This window comes from Dipodomys spectabilis, unplaced genomic scaffold, assembly GCF_019054845.1.
Source record: "Dipodomys spectabilis isolate Male_0828 unplaced genomic scaffold, ASM1905484v1 ptg000126l, whole genome shotgun sequence".
NCBI classification, from domain to species: Eukaryota; Metazoa; Chordata; class Mammalia; order Rodentia; family Heteromyidae; genus Dipodomys; species Dipodomys spectabilis.
The window spans coordinates 2,202,524-2,222,500 of NW_024870803.1; the positions used below are offsets into that span (position 1 = coordinate 2,202,524).

The window sequence follows — 19,977 nt, forward strand, 5'->3', positions numbered from 1 at the left end:
AATCCCTCCTGCAGTCCCTCCAAAAGTGCGGCAGGCAGGCCCGTCATGGGTTTGGTGGTGCCTTGGGGGGACTTCCAGGCGGCTAGGAAAGTTCTGGTGTCTTTGTCTCCATGGCCTGGGTTCTAAACACAAGTCTTATTTGTGATGGAGTCAGAGACCTCACCCGGTCCAGATGGGCCTCATGAGACATAGCTAGACTCAGGCCTCCCAGAGATCCCCGAGCGACAGGCAGCAGCCGACCCTGGCACCAGGCAATACTGCTTCGCCTGGAAGATCCAAGCTGGGGGCCGAATCTGCTGAGCCCTTCAAAGACTTGCACTTGCCCTGTCAGAGAGAGGGGGGATGGCTGGGGTCTTCTTGTTCTCCGATAGACAACTTTCTGTTTGTTTTTCTCATGAGTATGACAAAGAAAAGCGTCCAGGCCTGCCTTTATGTGATCTCCTCACAGAGCCTGGCCGGGGTCACTCGCAGGCACTAAACTGCCACGGCACTCTATGTGGTACTTTTGTGGACTTTGGTGTCCCCTTCCAACGCATCACCAATGCCAGGGGCACAGCAGACGGATTCATTGGGACCCCAGGCTGGAGAAAAATCTACCTTTATCTGCTGCTGTCTCTGTTCAACTCTGTCTTCTCCAACTGTGATACAGGAAGGCTTGTTTGTCCTGCCTGATCATGCATCTGTTTATCTTTTTAAAAAATGCTCACCAAAACGAGGTGGGAATGTCTAAATGCTAAATTTCATATGTAATAAGGGGGAGAATGATAATGAACTACTTTACAGCATTGGTGTTTGCCTTTGGAAACTTGTGCCTTACATAACGAGTGCCAATAGGTTGAAGCCAGAACTCAGTGAATGAAGGAACACATTTCCTTTCTTCACCACTATGCAGAAACTGCGCTTTGCTACGGAAATGAGCTACTTCAGGCTACACATTCTGTGCCCTGATGTGTTTCTCAGGTGTGCAGAGTCAGTGTTCTGTCTTTATGAAGTTTTCTGGGCTGAGTTTCAAACGCCCCAAGCTCTCTGTCTGGCAGGCCTGAGCAGCCACTGTCCAAGGCTGACTGCCCTGCAGTCAGGCTTCACGCTGAGCCAGTTAAAAAAATTTTTCTCCAATGAATGAAAAAGTACATGGTTTTTGTCTTTTTATTTTCTGCAGCCTCAATAAAGGTCTGAATTATTGCCATCAGACTCATTGCATGGTGCTTGAGAAACATCCATCCAGAGGGAGGAGGTGGAGGGCGGGGAGAAGGAAACATTTGACGGTTTCAAAAGAGCATCATACCCGTCAGCCATTTTCTAGTGACTCGGAGCCCTACACAAACTTCAGGGAAAGGTTTTGTCAGTAGCATGCCGAGTCTGAGCTGTCCTGTGTCGCTCTGTGCGGGGACGAGCACAAGTGAGGCCTGTGTCTAAGGCTGTGTTTGCAAACTCAGATCTCGCCCCTGCCTGCCCCTGGACCCCACCTGCCCAGCCTCCATACCTCCACCACATCCCAACTAGACCGGCCCCGGAACCCAGTTCCCCTGCTCAGCCAGCAGCGTTAATTATGCTTATAGCTGAGGTTAGAATGGGCTGCAAAAATTTCCTGGTGTAATTGGAATATAGATTCAACAGTTTTATTGAATGTCAAAGCACATTATTCCGCACAGCTGCTAGAGAGGCGCGCCTGAACCGATGCCTTTCTTCCATGACAAACACCTATTAAGTGGTCAGCACAAACTCTCCCCTCACGGCCCCTGACATCATCCTCAGGGCAGGCAGACACAGCACAGCAATTGCTGAATTGCGTATGAAAATTATAGCTTTATTGTCCATACAACTGAAGGTTTAACTCGGACTCCTGCCTCCATCCGAGCCATAGAAAGCAGCAATTCTTCTCATAGAACAAATAAGCACAGTACACTATTGTAATCTAAGAAACAGGCACTATTTATGTATTGGAAAGCCTTGCTCTCAATAGGGCTAACAGTCCAATGGCCCAGAAGCCACTATTTTACCAGCTGTAGGAAGAAAGCTGTAAGAAGTCACAAGGAATCCGATGCCAAAAGTGGCAGACACAGACCCTGGCCGCCCAGGAGGACGCCTTCCTCTTGTCCTGCCTAGGCCGCTGTCAGTTCAGCAAGCACGACTCGTAGGTGGGCACCATGTACTTGATGTTGATGAAAGCATCCTCCCCTCCATAGCGCTCGAAGGCCTCCAGGGTCTCCTGGATCAGGTCCCCGATGTTCTCCCTCTTCTGCTGGCTGTAGTCAATGCCGTCTCCGGAGTTCACTGGTTCGGGCAAACATACAAAGAGGCCATTACTTCTGGGCAAGGGTCCCCTCTAGTCCCACCCACTGGTCCAGGTATGACTCGTCTGAACACTTAGTAGGAAACACCGACAGATAAGGCTTTTCTGTGGTCTTGCTGAGATTTAGGACCGGTTATAACTTTACAAAAATACCAGACCCCAGGGAAGAACTGATGAAAAGAATCTAAAGTGAAGAAACAAGGAGAGAGGTTCATCATGTCCCTAAGACACCTCCGGTTGGGGCTCTGGGTTTCCTTCTGACTACTGCTCAGAGCATTCTCTTGGGCTGGGGCTTTTCAACATCACAGTTGAGCAGAGTGTAGAAGGAGTGGCCTATCATCAGGCCAGGCCATGGGCCCAAGCATTCGAAGGAGCTCAGCCCTTCCCTGCGACTTGCCACTTGTGTACCAGTGGTGAACTCTTTTTCTGGTGGGCACCGGGGACGAGGACTCGGTTACTGTGGTGATTTCCCTCCCGGCTGCACGTCTGTGGGTGGGAACCCCGGTCTCTGCCATGGCTGCTACTCCTGAGCCGCCACGGGATCTTTGGAGGACCCTTCTCAGTTATGGCACCCCATGGAGTTTGTGTCGCTGCTCATTTTTCCATCTTCAAGCTCAGGGTGGTCACGACTAAGACCCAGCCACCCAAGCCTGGCACGGCCACTGTGGCGGCCTCACACATTCTCCAAGGAAAGGAAGTCCTCCGATGCCGCAGGAGCCTGCACCTGACCTTCTCAATCCCCCTCAGCCATTGGCCGCATGGATGGAGAGCCCTAATGGCACCCAGACCCCGAGGTGGCGGGTGGAATTATCAGAGCATGGGTATCTGGCAAGGGTGGTCCCAGGTGTGCCATCCCGACTAGAAGCCCTGCACGCTGTCCGGGCCGCACACGGGCATCGCAGCCGCTCTGCTGCACGGATCCCGGGGGCTCTCAGAACGTTCCTCTCCCCAGAGGCAAGCCATTGCTGGGTCTCTACAGAATAGCCATGCTGCTTGTCTCATTTGTGACGTAGGACAGGCAAGCGGGGCTGCGAGGAGCCGGAGGGATGAGGCGGCGCGAGCTGGGCCCCACGGATGCCACGGGGCGGGTGAGCACATGACAGCCAGGACGGACCTGCACGCAGGGGGCTTGTTTGGCTCATGCTTCAAATATAGCCTTACGACGTTGAGGTGGTTTGGATATAAAACGTGGAGAGGCTGAAATGGTTTCAGTTTCTCTCTCTGTTGTTTGGGACATTTCACAAAGGTTGGGTAATGGTTCAGACCAGAATAAATGCGACGATTGTAATCCAACACTGCACAGAGAAGTAGTCCTTGCACTTGATTTTTCCACAAACGTTTTTGAGAAACAACACTGTCTCTGATGACACAGAGATGGTGAATCGCCATCCCACTTCATTTCTCTTGTGAGGAGAAAGCAGGCAGAGATACAAATAATTTTCAAAAAGAAATATGTTTTGAACCATGAAACTGTATAGTATATTCATTTTTACTAAAAATGAATGGAAAATTATGTATAATATCATTTTTTTTCATGATAGAGGCCTTCTCGCTACCACATAGTAAGCTGGATTTAAGTCAACTTAAAGTCTGATTTACAGAGCAGTTGATTAGCTAAAATACACAAATGTATACAATGTATATCTATATATATTTTGTTTAAGCCATATTTATAGTACAAAACAACTAAGAGAAAAGGAATTTGAGGGGCTGGGAAGGTGGCTCAGTGGTAGAGGGCTTGCCTTGCATGCATGAGGCCCTGGGTTCAATTCCTCAGCCACCACATAAGAAAAAAAAGAAAAAAGCCACAAGTGGTGCTGTGGCTCAAGTGGTAGAGCGCTAGCCTTGAGCTGAAGAGCTGAGGGACAGCGCCCAGGCCCAGAGTTCAGGCCCCATGACTGGACCAAAAAAAAGAAAAAAGAAAAAGAATTTGAATAAAATGGTGTTCTTGTTTCTGAGCAAAATTAAAAAGACCACTTCAAAAATAACCTAACCCCAAAGCTAGATAAAAACACATTTAAAAGGCAAAAAGGTCCTTCTTAGCCAGGCACTAGTGGTTCACACCTGTAATCCTGGGGGTGGGTGGGTGAGGGATCAAGATCTGAGGATTGTGGTTTGAAGCCAGCTCAGGCAGAAAAGTCTGTGAGACTGTTTTTCTTTTGGGGGGGGGTCCAGCTGTGGGGCCTGAACTCTGGGCCTGGGCACTGTCCCTCAGCTCTTCAGCTCAAGGCTAGCGCTCTACCACTTGAGCCACAGCGCCACTTCCGGCTTTTTTCTTTTTGCTTATGTGGTGCTGAGGAATCGAACCCAGGGCCTCATGCATGCAAGGCAAGCGCTCTACCACTGAGCCACCTTCCCAGCCCTGTGAGACTCTTATCTCCCATTAAACACCAGAGAATTAGAAGTGGCACTGTGGCTCAAAGTGGTAGAGTGTTAGCCTTGAGCAAAAGAGCTCAGGGACAGCGCCCAGACCCCATGACTGACAAATACATAAATAAGTAACTTAAAAAATAAGGTTTGCTTTCCTTCCCTCTCCCTCTCCTCCTCTCTCTCTCCCTCTGCCCCTCTTCTCTCTCTGTCCCTCTGTCTCTGTCTCTCTCTCCCTCTCTCCTCACCCACATCAGAAAGATACAGTTCTGGGTTATACTTGGGAGCATCTATGTGGTCCTCCTCTCCGGTACCTTCTGAGTTGAGTTGAGAGGAGGAGGCACAAGAGGAGGAGAAGGAAGAGGAGGAGGAGGGGTTTGGCAGGCTGTGGTTGCTGTTGGTTACAATTATAAGAAAAGATATTTAGGATAAAGTAAGTACTAGCCAGCTCAAGAATCTGAGATGGATCAGGTAAAGAGGCAGCAGTGAGAACACCGTGACAAGGAGACAGATAGCAGAGAATGCATCTGCTAGGAATGACTTCAGCAACTCGGATCCTAATCAGTGCGGGAAGAATCTCCCGAAGGTCTTTTATCTTTTTGTCCTTCTTCCCCCTAAATGCCATTCCTGACAAACACCAACTTGTGATCTTTGATGGGCTGAAGCTGTGGCAGATAGATGGAGGTTGGCATGGCATAGCTGAACCCACCCCTTCGTGGCACCTGGAAAATAAAGTCAGTGGTGAGGCTGAATGGTGACAGTGCAGCTCCCATGGACAACGACAAATATATCAAGGAGTAATAAATGGTGGCTTTGTTGGGATATTAGTCAAAGGTCAAGAACTGAATAGGACATGGGACAGACATATTTTCCTGATGTGAGTGTAGGCGCTTGGAAAGTCTGCACACAATGGAAAGCCTAACACGCCCTGTTTTTTCCACTGCCATCCAGAAAACAGCGGTGTCAGGCACCGTTTTATTTCATATTCTTATTTTGTAAAAAATGTTTAAACTGTGGGAGTAAGTAAGCTATGTAGCTTTTTTGTTTCTCAACAGTGTATAAACCCGGAAGACGAAAGAACAGAGCAGAATAGAAATTGTTTATTCAGAAAGCAAGTTGGAGTTGAGATCTTTTGTGCTTGTGGAATGTGAATCCTTGGGGCAGAAAAAGACCAAAACTAAAGAGTCCATGGCTATTTAGCATGCTGTACTGATGACACGCACAGCTGAGTGTCAAGCACAGTTGAGAGGCAGGTGAGTAATATGATCTCCATTTCAAAACTGCCTGGTTGTCAGATTCTTTGAGAACTTGAAATTGAAGTGATTAGTTTGAGCTCACCATTTTAAAATAAGGATGACGCTGTCGGAAAGTATGTTTGTGAGAACAGGACACTTAAAAAAAAGACAACAACCAGATGGTTATTTACAATAGTCAATTCTGATTAGGAAGATGACATTTCAATTTAGGAAGCTAGAGTCTATTTTATGTTCAGCAGCTAGAAAGATATGATGATGATGGAAAAGACATGTTTTATTTATAGCCAAACAAATAAGGCTATAACAAAGGTTTAAACCAGACTTGGGGTTGTGAAAAGATGACATGCAAAGAGAATAGAACAAGGGGTGCAGAGCTGTTGAGAGGCACTTATGCAGGAAGCAACCGCTGCCCTGATTATTTGAAACGCGTTTACCACCCTGAATGCTGAGTTTTCTCTCTTTAAAAGTATGCAAGCTCTGTTTTCTGTTTAAACCTTTGGTAAACCATCCTGACTGGGAAGCCTTTTCCTTCTGATGCCATCAGGATCAGATCTGGACAAGGTGAGGGCCCAGTCCCTCTCCAAATGCCATCCTCCTGGTACAAGAAGCCAGCTCTTGGCTGGGAAACAGCGGTGGAAACACCTTGTCACCCAGGGCCACGGCAAAGGGCAGTTGCATAAGACACATTTCTATTTCGCACGGATCTGTGCCTTGGTGGACACAGGCCCTCGCTGACTGGGGGAACAGGGAGTTTTGATGAAATAGTCTCACTATGGATTTTTAACTGCTAGCCTGTATGAAACCTCATTCTTTTCCTTTGTTTAGTTACAATGATGACTGGCGGAAGGAGAAAAATCAGAGGCAAGGGAGACAAAGCCAGAGAGAAAGGCCAATGTTGTTGTCACGGGAGCGGAGCGCTCTTTCCTGGGGCTCACCAGAACCCTTGGCGTTGGCCGCAGGGCAGCCACTGGTCATGGGCGGAGACTTCCCTCTGCAGAATGTACTCTCACTGAGGCCCTGGAGGGTAATGCAGCATGAGAAAAGCTCAAGACCATTTCCTTCTGGGGCAGGAGCATACTGATACTGTCCAGCTAAGGTTGCTTAAGCCACCACCTTCTCTCATGGCCACAGCAGTCATCTGGACCCTGGGGACCGTGCCCGTGCCCAGGACACCCCTGCGGAGGCCGAGCACCTCCCTGGCTGCGGTCCTGGCCGCTGGACCTGTACCCACTTGTGGCGGGCGGGCACCAGTCTCTTATCTTGCCAGGAAGAGCAGTGACGGCTGTGTAGCCGGCCCCTGGGAGGCTCAGGGGACCTTCACCACAGCTGGGTTCTTTCCGGACTCCACTGTTTGGGGGAACCTGTTCTTCAATAGTACACATAAGCATGTCTGACAAACAGTGAGCCGCAGTGCACTGACGTAGCGATGGCAGTCTTGTTTTAGTCACTTGAACGTGGAAGTGCCTACTTCAGGCAGCAATCCTGAGGTTCTTCACTGGATGCCACACACAGGAAGTCACTGATGGAACCTGTTGGTACCTTTGGGCATTGGCTAAAGAAATCAACAGGCCTGAGTTCAGGAAAAAAGCATTTCTGTGATTTCTGGCATGTCCTGAGAGAGGCAGTGACATTTCCTGCTCTCAGTGAGGGACAAGATGGCACAGGTGGGCAGCGTCACCAGTCCATAGCGAGACCTCAGCCTGTCCCACCTCTGCTCATGTCTGAGATGGCCCAAGGGCTGGAGGCCTTTCAAAGTCCACGAGCACAGATTCCAGAAGGAAATGCCCCACGGGAAAACTGAAGCCATCAGGAAATGGCCAGGGATGACTCAAAGCCTCTCCTCACACCACACACTAACTTCTAGAAGCTCTGACTTGCACTAGAACTCACCAACCTCTTTAAATAAAGTGGTTCACATTTCTTAAGTACACGAGAATGCTTTAAAAGAAAAAGCACAGGAATTAGGAAATCCCTCAGATAAATAGTGGATGAGTAAGTAGACAGACAGGCCTGGTCACCTTCTCCTGGGCGGCACTGGCCACCAGGCAGGCTGGGTGGCCACCGCAGTGAAAGGCAGGCCTCGGGTACCCGGGTGGGTGACACTTCCTGTCAACTCAGCTTCCACTGCATGTGGCAAGTGTGTGGTCACGAGTGAGCACTTCACACACAGCCCTTGAGGGTGAATCTAGACCACGCCCCCGGCCCCAATTTGACGAAGTTCATCAGGAGGAAGCAAAGTGCAGTAGGGCCTTGTCTCCCCTCCCCCCACCCCCACGCCGTGTGGGGTGCCTGGGGGGCCCTGCAATCCCCTCCCCGCTGGTGTGGTGGCAGGGTAAGCTCATGGAAGCCACATGGAGCAGAATTGGCAAATACAGAACAAATCCAATTGTTCCTTCTGGATGGAAAAGGCATTTTTGGTGAGATGGGTGGGCCTTCTTAAGTGCTTAACTGAAAGATGTCAAGAGCTCTAAGATCCAACTAAAAAGATTTTCACCTGCTAAGACCTTCGGTGGCACTGATCACTCACCGGTCATAGTGATGGCAACTATGTGGAAAAGAAAGTGAGCCCTGGGGCCTAGGTGCCGGTCCTGGCAGACCACTGTCAGAAGACACTTAACTATTGCAGATGTTTTGCTGGATGCCTTTCAGTGACTTTCCTTTAGATTTAGTGGCTTTAGAAAACAGATGACTGCCCTGTTTGTGCTAATTGCTTATTTAAGCAATGAATACGTAATTCCAGCACTCAAGGAGGCTGAGGCAGGAGGATCACAGAGTGGCCTAATGAGACCTCTCAAATGCAAACGCATAATAATGTTTTAGAGTTTTGAAATGCTTGCTTTTGAGCCATTGTTTTTTTTAATACCTTTTGAAATGGGGCCTGACTGTGTTGTCTAAGAAGGTCTTGGACATCTAGGCTCATTGAGCTTCCTGCCTCAGTTTCCCTGAGTGTTGAGACTACAGCTGCCAGCTGGCATGACTAGCTAAGTTTCTTTTTTCTTTTTAATTTGGAGAAAAGGGGAAATAGAATAAAAAATACAGATTTATTCTATCTTTTAAAACATTTTCGACTTTAGCACCTAAAGTATCAACATTTGTATTGCCAGAAAATTCCTATATACTAGGAGCTAGCTTGTATCAATCTACTTTATGAGAATAGGTTTACATATTCTAGAATAAAAGCGTTTCCTCCGTGAACTGTAGATAATCACAGGGGAAACACCTGTGGAGCCCAGAAGTCCAGTGTGTCCTTTTCTGGCAGTGACAGGACAGAGAAGAAAGCACCTAGGACAAAATTCACTTTCCTACACAGAGTAAGAAAGCTTTGGGTACATAGGAGGTCTTTTGGTTTTGGAATCCACAAGAACTAGTTTCCTTCCTTCCTTCCTTCCTTCCTTTCCTCCTTCCTTCCTTCCCTCCTTCCTTCCTTCTCTCCTTCCTTCCCTCTCTCCTTCCTTCCTGCCTTCCTTCCTTCTCTCTTTCTTTTCTTTAGTTTCCAATGTGATAACAAAAACGACCTTTCTCTTTTTTTTTTTTTTTGAAAGAAAACTTGGCAGAGCGTCTCTTTCTCTCTTAATCATAATGCCATGTCACCTCACTGTGAGTTCTAGGTGTTTCTTGGAATTAGGCTTTCCCTAGATCCTCATAACAGACAATTCCAAAATCTTGGTCCCTGGGTATATGAGTCAAAGTTGCAATGGCTTTGCAACCCCAAACTTATAATCACCGTCCTATCTACCAGGCCGGAGCTGCCCAAGGGCCTAAACACTTCACGTCTTCTCAGATCTTGCTGACAGGAATGAAGTTCACAAGATTTCCTCCCTTGAAGATGAAGGCTTTGAAGTAAGCCCTAGGTTCCCAGCTGGAGGCCCGCTCTTTTCCTTCTCCTGACACTGAAGCTGGGGACGAAAGCAGGAGACCAGCTGAGCATACACGTCAACTGGAGCTCCCTGGGCCTTTGCTGCTGCCGAGTGGGGTCACCAATAACTTGTGGAACTGGAGAAACCATGAGTCTTGGCCCAACTACTGATTCAATACCTAAATTTCCCTCAGATAAACAATGATAATTTTAAAAAACAGCCATAGTTCTCCAACTACAATATACTATAGAGTTTAGCTTTCTCTATAGAACAGTAATAATGGTGGCCAGTGCAACAGAGATGACATTGGATGCAGATGAATGCGTAATTCTGAAGCTGTTTGCCAATGGAAGGATCATTCACTTCCTTTGGATCTCAGTTACTGCCTCTGTGTGGTAAGGGGCGAACTCTAGATGACCCCCAAGTCATCTCCATCCTAACACTACTTTTTATAATACCTCACTATAAGTTTGGAATGAGTCTTGGAAATAATGGTTATCCAATGGATGACTTGTATTTCATTCAAAAACGATCACAAAGCAACTGCTTATAATTCTTCAAAGTAAGTCACAAATCTCATAAACATCCAATTCAGCTTTCAAATCAAGTTCTAACAAAACTTGAAATGTTTATGAAATTAATTTTAGTTAAGGAAGAGAACGCTGTCAAAACCCAAATCATTTGCTGACCTACTACCAAATCCTCTGTTACATAAAGTCAGTACAGTTTATGATTCCTTGGAATAATATATTGGCTTATTTTTTAAAACTATTTCCAACTGACAAAAAGTAGCTCAAAATTACAAGTAAGGAGAGTTAGGGAATTCTCTGATTAATGATTACTGTGACATACATGTTAGATGAAGAAATACAGATGGATTTACCAATTTATCCCTGTGCAGGATAAGTACAACTATAAAGCCAATCATCAATGAATTCAAGCTTAGGAAGTGGTAACTAATCTCATTTTCTTGTTGGCCAACAGGATTCAATGAGTAGACTGTGTCAAGAGCCGAGAGTTCTTAGATGTGTACTTTAATCTATTCCCTGCTGTCTTATCTCATGGTAGAGTAACAACAACAAGAACTTAAGGTCCCTTACAGATTAGGTCATTTAAAACAAAGAAGAGCTGTAGGAACTAAGTGCTACTATCACTCCCTTGTATGGAAAAGAAATGAGGCCTCTAGAGGTGGGCTGACTTGGTAAAGGGGCGCACGCGGCTGGTGATACTGGAATTTGGGAAAAGAAAAATGGAGGCGGGGCTCTGCTGAGTGCAAGAAGGTGACAGGAAGGACAGGAAGAGGAACCAGGTGCCACGTGGCATCATGGGAGAGGTGGGGGCAGAGCGTGGCATGTCACCTACAGGAACTCGTAGATTAATTTCATATTTCATTCCTCCTATATTTATGAGGAGGTATGGTCACTTACTTCTAGCACTGGTATTACAATGTGCAGTGCTTCAATGGATACAAGAGAACAAAGCACCCGAGAGTTACTCTCTGAGGTGCATTGCTAGGTGGAGGGATGCCCAGGGGTACGAGGAGAGCCTGTGATTGCAGATGGCATGAATGGGTAAGAAGATGAGAAGGGAAGAGGTAAGAATCACGCCAGTCTCTGAATGAGCCTTCGCTATCCCTGCACCGCAAAAATAAAAAGGCAAAGTCAAGCTCAGATGTTGGGAAGTGTATGAATCAAAGTGGGAAGGCTGGGGCTGGGGCTGGGGATAGAGCTGGTGCCGGTCACTGGGAGAGGAAGACGGGGGGTGGGGTTTCTAGTTTCCCTTCAGGGCAGTTTTTTAAAAAATGATTTTCCAACTGCATTTCGTGGGTCTAATGAGGAGTAGAGACGCCCTGATGTCCCCACCAGGAGGATGCTGACAGCACAGACCCTGAGTTTGAGCTCAGAAGAAAAGAAGTTGTTTCCAGGTAGTTTCATGTTTTCCAATGTCTTCCTGACTTCAAGTGGGGTTTTTGCAGCATCATTCTTAAATTTGAGAAGAAAATCTTTGCCAAAAGTGAAAAATCAGAATGTCCCATTTACGTGATTATCAGCTTTGTTCCAATAGGAAGGAGACACTGGATATATATATGTATTAAATTCTGTTTAATATAATTTCCTTCACGCTGACATAGTCGTTTTCAACCAGCTCTAGAAGTGCTTGGGATTGGAAAGGAAGCACTGATTGCTGCTTTTAGGAGTGATGCAAACCCATCGAGATAATTTGAACTGCTTAGACACCCTTGTTGGAGATGGCTTAAAAGAGCCACATTGGTGGTGGTTAACACCATATTCTATTTTCAGGAAACATGAATCATGGCAGCTATAACCCATTTTCAGAGCTGGTTTTGATTTTCTATAATTGAGGCACAAAGGTAGAAAAAGAAACCTCTGATTTCTAACAGATGTTACTAACACAAACTCAGTAGCTCATGTTCCCCACAGTCTACATTTCTCAGATCATCTTGGCTGGACCTTTTGTCTTCCATCTGCATCATGAGCTCAGCACTAAGAACATGCATGTGTCCTGCGTCTCAGGGAATTTCATGTAGCTAATCCTTGGAAGTAAGAGCTGGTCTAGCAGGGCATAAAAATGAAGGTGAAATACTTTCATGAGCTTTTACTTCTCTCCTATTAAAATAGTAAATAGACTCCCTAATTGTGCTTACGATGAAGAAGCACATCATACCCTTAGATCATTTCTGCAGATCAGGTGCTCCTCCATTACCTGGGATATATTTCAGCTCCCCTGATGTGTCTACTCTTCACAAGTTCTAAAATGAATTGATGGACATGGGATGTGAGTATATTTCCAAGCCATTATCTGGGAGTTTAGAAAGTAGGACTATTTCTCATCAAATGAGCTCAATCAATGGCAAAATCATACATTTAATGAGCAAATCAACGCAATCTGCTGTGCAAAAGTGAGTTAACTGCTATTAAAGGGGTAGAGTCAAAGCTTTCGAGCCTTTTATAACTGTCTCAGTCTAAAATAACCTTGAAAAATCTTTCAAAGCTCTATCAACATTTATCAGCTTCTACTCTGAGTTGCATGTGTCAAGTGTCATTCACGTGGCCCCCGGCACACCCCGGCCAAACAGTGGAACTTGCCTAGCCATGGTTTTTATAACTATTCAGAGCTCTGCTGATGTCCAATCAAGGTTGGGGGAAAAGAATGAAGAGACGGGGAGATAAGGAGGGAGAGAGGGAGGGAGGGAGAGAAACAAGGAGGTTTCGAAAAAAGGAGTGGGGGAGTGGGGAGAGAGGCCTCTAAAGTCCAGGGGAAATTTTAATGTGGCTATTTAAGTTGCAATAGCAGCACAGCAAGGCTTGCACAAGAATCAACAGGAAAGTTGGTTACAAGTGCTGGTAAATGAAATGTGCTGACTTTTGATACTTTTGAATAAAGAATAGTTATTTGCCTGAGTTACATTTTTATCTCCTCAAATTCCTAGTTTGGTGCACCCAATTGCTTCTCTCTGAATCAGGATTTTGTGGAGGTGAATGGAGACAAAGACAGCGTGGGTATAAAATGTCAGGCTCCTAGGGGAGGTCCCAACCACACGGATGCTAGCACACCAGAACCCAGATGGCCCGCCCCTAGCTGCACGTGACCCCCCTGCTTCCCACAGGCAGTCAGGATGATGCAAGGGTCAGCACGAGAGTGTGTGCTGTGTTTGTAATGCTATAACGAGCTATTGATTAATTTTGACAATTACAACCGCAGCTATGCTTTTATCAATACCGTAGATCCGGCAGAATGGCAGACTGTCTGTAATTTAACTCTCCTCTGGGACGGGATGGAAGAATAGCCCATAGGATGCCAGCAAGAGACCCTTTGCCCGTTCTCTGATAAAATGGGTTCCCTTGTGATGCATGAAGAGAGCTCTGTGGTCCTCAGGTGATGTGGAGGCAGCCATCCGCAGCGCCCCTGTCCTGGGACAGGACCAGCATTAGCTGCAGTTTCTTTTTCTAGCCTAGGCAGGTACCTTGCCCCCTGAACAAGATCCTCTTTGTGGGACTCTATGCGAGCCACTGCTGCATAAGCTCACATGGCCAGCTTGTCTCCCTCTAGACTGCAGAAGTTGGTCCTGCCCCAGTGACAGGCAGGCTTAGCTGGGTAAGGGCTGGCAGCCATGTTTATTTGTGTTTGTGCAAAGTCCTGGTCTTTCCAATTTCAGGAGCACTGCTCACCATTAGCCAGTTCCTGAGATTGCTGGCTTGCTTTGACAGGAAAATGTGGGGTTTACTTTTACACAGATATCTCCCATTGTGGTTCCTCCAGCCATAATGAGGTCTTTAGCTTGTGGCATTACTGTAGGGCTTAATAGACATACAATAAGGGGAAACAAAGGAGGAGGCTACAATGCTTGATAAGAAATGTACTCATCATCTTGCCCATGTAATTGTAACCCCTCTGTACAGTATTTTCACAATAAAAAATATATATACACATAAAATAATCCACATACAAATTCCCTTATTTCATATTTTGATGAAGAATGTCTAATTAGTACAATGTATACATTATATGTGTATTATTATATGTATATATATCATTATATGAGGGAAATAACTAGAGAGAGGGGAGGGAGGGAGGGAACATAGCAGTTCCATTGCTCAACACTGATCATAAGGAGGATGCTATGTCAGAAGACTGGGAACAGCATATGTCTCCTGTCCTTTCCTGTCCTTGCAGGAAGGGGGAGGTCTGAGATGAAGTCAGTTAGAAACCCCTCTCTCCCCGACCCCTCCTCTTCTTACACTGCAGCTAAAATCTCCACACCACATCTACCACCTGCACTTCATGGATTGCTACTTTGCCTTTGGAGCATGAACTCTTCCTCCTCTTTCAAATTCTTCAAGGTCAGGGCTGCAGTTCCCTCAGGATGGGGCAGATCTCACAGCTCCTGCCCAGGGCCCAGCTCCAGAGTCTGATGTTTGCAGAGCAGCCTCAGACCCTAAGGAACTGGGGGCACATGTCCTGACAGACAAGCGGTGCACTTGCTGAGCTGCCCTGGGTCTCAGACCTGTGCAGCCTGAGAGGAGGTCTGTGGAGCACTGGGCAGAGGGCTCATCTAATTTCTTGGCCTTACCCTGGCATCTCCCTGACAGGGTAAGGATACACCTTTACCTGGTATCTCCTGGGAAAACTAAAACTACATTGAGACACGCATGAAAGTGGGAGATGCCAACTGGGCAAGAAGCCAGACTGGAAGGAACAGCAAATACAAAGGCTTGAGGTTGGCACAATCGTCTCAGTGCATGATTTTATCTACTTATCACGTCCATGTTTCTAACCTTGATATACATTGTACAAAATTATTGTTCATAATGGCAGCTTCATAGCTATGGGGTGGAAGAAGTTTAAGTTACTTGACTCTGAGACATTAAGTCTATTCTAAATTTGCACTATTTTTGATCTGATGCAATAAACAAATTTGTGCTATGGCTTTTGCTTGAGTTCTATTATTCCTTGCCTTTACCTAGCAGGTGGTCTCAGGTGGCCACTCAGGAAGGCCAGGAGTTGTCAAGAAGGTCTGAAGAGTTATTTTCCTAGTGTACAATCAGCAATGTATTCATGGAGCAGCGTGACTTCTTAAATAGCATGACTTCAGAGAGGACATGGCTTCGTGGAGGACAGGAGTTCACGGAGGACACGGCTTCATGGAAGTCATGGCTTCACGGAGATCATGACTTCATGGAGGACATGCCTTTGGAGAGCAGACAAGTGGCTGGAGCAGTCACTGTGCTTTTAGGGATGCCCAAGGAGCTGCCAGGCAGTGCACTGGAGCTGGGGAATCCTGGGGACTGTGATGAGCCGTCCGGAGGAAATTACAAAGTCAATTATTTCGAGTAATTAAATTATCACTCCAGAAAGAGGAACATTTCTAGTGAGTGAGGTTCACAAGCTCTTCTCACACAGTCCTCCTCATGCTACCATCACTTCAGCTCCTCAGTCATGCTGGGAAGCGCTGGGCTCAGGTACCATCAAGCCTGGCTGACTCCAGCTGGTCCACAGTCTCCTTCCCTTCAAATAAGACTTTGGGGTTATCTTCGATTGGATTGTGTACAAGTGAGGCCATAGTTGTTTCTTTGGTTTGCATGGAAAGTACTTGCTACATTTGTTAAACATACACTCTTCAATAGACCACTATTGGCTTAAACTTGTATTGGTATTTCTGTATTTTGTAATCTATGGGAATCCTAAAAGATGAAAAGTGACCTGGAATTAATTCTCCTGACCTCTGGGAAGTAGAGCTGAAGGATGGGGGTGAGATAGATAAGAGATAGCTCAGGAGGTACTGGAAGATAAACCTGGGGATGTAGATGTAGCAATTCCTCAGACTGAAGGTTAAAAGACCAGTAGCAGTGGAAACTGAAGTCTGCTGTTTATCTTTGGCTGGGGACAGTGCAGACAGCTGCAACATGAGCCTCCTTCATAGCCAGGGCAGTGGCCTTCAGGGTGAGCTGTGGTGGGTGTGCCAACGCTCTTCTTAGGCATCAATAAGCACATCAGCGTGGATTCTGCTGCAAGGTTTGGTGATGAAGCTGCAGATCTTCTTTAGTGAATAACAGAGGAAAAATACATGCTCTTATCACAACTAACGAAGCAAAGCTTAGTAGCAGGAAGAAAGTTCTGAATGTCATTGAGTGGTTTGAACAACACCAAAGGAAGAGTGGGTTTTAAAGTTAAAAACAAACATTGGGAAATTATTTTGAATTTCTGATAGGCATGGGGCGATTGCAAAGTCAAACCTGTAGTTGACACAGCCACTCAATTCATTAAGGTAAATATAATTTTTTGAGAGATGGTGATCTTTAGTTCAGAGTTAGCCGGTTATTTCTTTTACTTTCTTCCTCCTCAACTTCCTTTCATGTAGCTATAGTATTAGAAGATATAAGGTTATCAACTAAGAAAAAGCAGGCTGCTTGCAGATATCAGTGTAAGTCACTGGAAGTCACTTTTCTCATAGTGAGGAGCTACTGGCAGGTCTAATTACTGCCCTATCTGAAAGACCAATGTATGATAAAATTTGAGAAATAACTCTCCTGGCTGCTTGCATTACTGTGTGTTCCAGCCATTACTCTCTAAGACCGAATCTTTCTGAAATTAGCTAGCAATCCTGTAAAGCATTACTGAACTTGAACCTCAAAAAACATTACCAAGATAAAAATTCTGGTGGTAAATTAAGCTACTCAAAATACCAAACTCCTTTAAGTCCTATTACATTGTTTTCTGCTCAAAGGAACTAAACTGCCTCCCCCACCTCTTTTTTTTGCAGGGGAGGCGGGCAAACAGGGCCTGGGCGCTGTCCCTGAGCTTTTGTGCTCAAGGCTAACACTCTACCACTTGAGACACAGTTCCTCACTGGGCTTTTTGGTGGTAACTTAGAGATAAGAGTCTCATGGACTCTCTTGCCTGGGTGGCTGTGGAACCTTAAACTTCAGATCTCAGCTGCTGAGTAGCTAGGATTACAGATGTGAGCCACTGGTGCCTGGCTTTACCTCACTTTTTAAGATGTCTTTTTTTAATTATTATTTTTAAAAACTGCATAATTACAGAATGGCAGTTTGGAAGTTTGTAAAGAAATAGATTTTGGGGTCTGGATTTCTTGCAGAAGAAAGGTAGACTTCCATGTGGCGTGGTGGGAAGGATGCTTCCTGAACACTGGCTGCTGGCCTCCTGGGGGTGGCGTGGGGGACAGGTTACCGGAAGGAGGCAGAGGCACTGGGACTCTGTGGGGTCAACGTCCTGATCCAGGTCACAGGAGGTGGAGCCAGTGTGGGCTTTGATAAAGAAATCTTTCTGATGAGTACATCAGGACCGCATGGGTACAGGGCGTGGCAAGGGGCCTGGAAGGAAAAGGGGGTCCAGCATCGGATAGGCATGCTTTTAGGCATGTCCCCTTCATTCAGCCCTTTCAGCGTTCTGTGAGGTTGGATGAAGTTGTTGGGGATGATGGAGAAGGTCCTCTCAAACATCCCTCTTGCCAGGGTGCCTCCAGGGATATGCAGATAGCAGCTAGAATGTACCAGCAAACACAGACCCAGTGGCAGCCCTAATGTTCTTTATTAAGGTTGGGGCTGAGGCTTCTTGCATATGGTCTAAGAATGAGACAAACTGCCCTGTTATGTAGCTCCTGGTCAGAAGCCTGAGAGCGATGGGTTACCCGAGACACGTTAGTTTCTCTCAGTTCCCTCGAGGGTTAATTCATAGAGCTCAGGGTATGCTCCCTACGATTCCAAACCTGTGCTCCAGTCAGAGGTGGGATTTGATCTCAGGTCTACCTAAAGGAAACGTCTCTGCAACGTCCCCCTCGGCCTCCTCCACTCCTCAGGGCTCCCTCCCAGTCAGCACTGTCAGCTGAACCACTTGACAGACATTTCCTACGACTGACCCAGTAATGCTGCTGGCTGGGGTACCTCCTGACCTCTGGGCATTGCTTGATCTTAAATATATTTTGCACCATTAAATTTTTCCTCTCCATCCAAGACAAAATAATAAATGGAGCCGACAAAAATTTGGGGTGGATTGAAATGATACCAATTCTTTTCAATGCATCTTACAATAGTAATTAAAGCTTTGCATTAGATTGATCTGGATGACACTGTCAATATCCAATCATGGCTTACTTATGCAATATCAATTTTATATGACCTGATCTAAATGTTGATGCTACTGTGTATCAGGCACTGTGCCAAGTATCTTAGTGCATGCAGGTGGTTTAGTTTTAATTTTTAGTCATCCCCAACATTCTTGTCAGGTTGGTGCTATTGTTCCTCACAATTTTACAGATGAGTTCCTTGGGTTTGAAGAAGGGCAAGTCCAGCTAAGTATGAAGTGTGAACCACTATATGCGAAGTAACGAAATGTCTTTGTATTTTGACCAAGAAATCAACTCTGATGCATTTAAAGATGATAAAAAACATCATTTAAAAATGTTTCTTTGCAATGTATGTATTGTTCAACTAAATGAAAACTTTTGTCTTAATTCTACCTCTATCGACCAATCATCTATAGCTTCTGAATTACCTGTCAGATTAACGATCAGTTAACAATTATAGCATTGAACCACTGTGATTGGTAGAATTTACAGGTAAGGAATTGTAGTTAGTAAGAATTCAAATGTAATTTAAATGATGGTCAAAAAAATTCCTACAAAAGAAATGGCATTTGGTTCAGGAGAGTATTTCTTTCTTTTCCATTAGACGTTGGTTTACATTTGGGAAAAACTAAGACCAAACTGACTTTCTTTGATTGATTTAAAATGTAAATTTTGGGCTTTTTGATAATTTTGCTTGCTTCTCCGTGGCAATGGCTTGCTCACAGATTCTGTCCTCACTAAGCCTAAGGACTCCCTGCCCCCACACTGTAATATGCTTTTTAAATGGTTTTATAAAAATATTTCTGTGGGGTATACAAACTACAGTGACGTAATTTGTTTTATTCCATGCAATTTCCTATAAACATTCTTAAAACAACATTTATAGCAGATTAACTTTCTTATATGAGATTAAATTGTCATTAATATATTTTTAACGTTTTATGAAAAATATTTTAATACAAAGAAATACAATTTCCCCATCTATTTTTACCACAATTGCATTTTTTGTTTTAGATCATTTTCATTAAAATATCTTCAGTTTTCTAACCAAAAAAGTCAATTCTTTTCCCCCCTTAAAGAAATAATTGGGTCATATACTGTAATTGCTTTTAGGCTAGATAGTATCTTAGAAATAATAAAAATCTAGGTTGGAACTGGAGGATCAGAAAGTGATAGAAGATATTAATATGAGGCTAAGAGAGTATCAAAGTGTGGGTCTTATTATTTTCTTTTTACAGTTATCTCTTTTATATTCATGTTTTTAAAAACATAATTTTTCTAGAACCTTACTTATTTTCCAAAAATCATTAAAATCTCATAAAAATGGCATGATGCTCTAAGTCTATATTGGTTCTATATCTCACATTTTTGTAATACTTTTGAGTGTGTCTGTAAACTGTGACTCGCATTTCATATTACAACAGGTCTTCAACTCCCAATTCCCATGTGGAAGTTAGACCCTTTAGTCATAGATCATTTTTGTCTCATTGGCCATGGGTGGCTAATAACTAAAATTTACCAGGCATGTTTTCATAATTAATAATGCAATGTCCACTTCAGGGTGACCTGCTGGAGGGGCGGGAGTCCTGGCCTTGCGCC

At 45.2% G+C, this 19,977-nt stretch overlaps 1 protein-coding gene across 1 annotated transcript in view; it reads right to left on the reverse strand.

Moving 5' to 3' along the window:
* Nucleotides 1-1,603: 1,603 nt before the first annotated feature.
* The window catches only part of Pacrg (parkin coregulated), a 372,815-nt gene continuing 354,441 nt past the window's right edge, over nt 1,604-19,977 (reverse strand). The window contains exon 5 of the mRNA XM_042689735.1: nt 1,604-2,274. Within this exon, the coding sequence (XP_042545669.1) occupies nt 2,114-2,274 (161 nt within the window). The 3' untranslated portion in view covers nt 1,604-2,113. The remainder of the gene's footprint in view (nt 2,275-19,977) is intronic.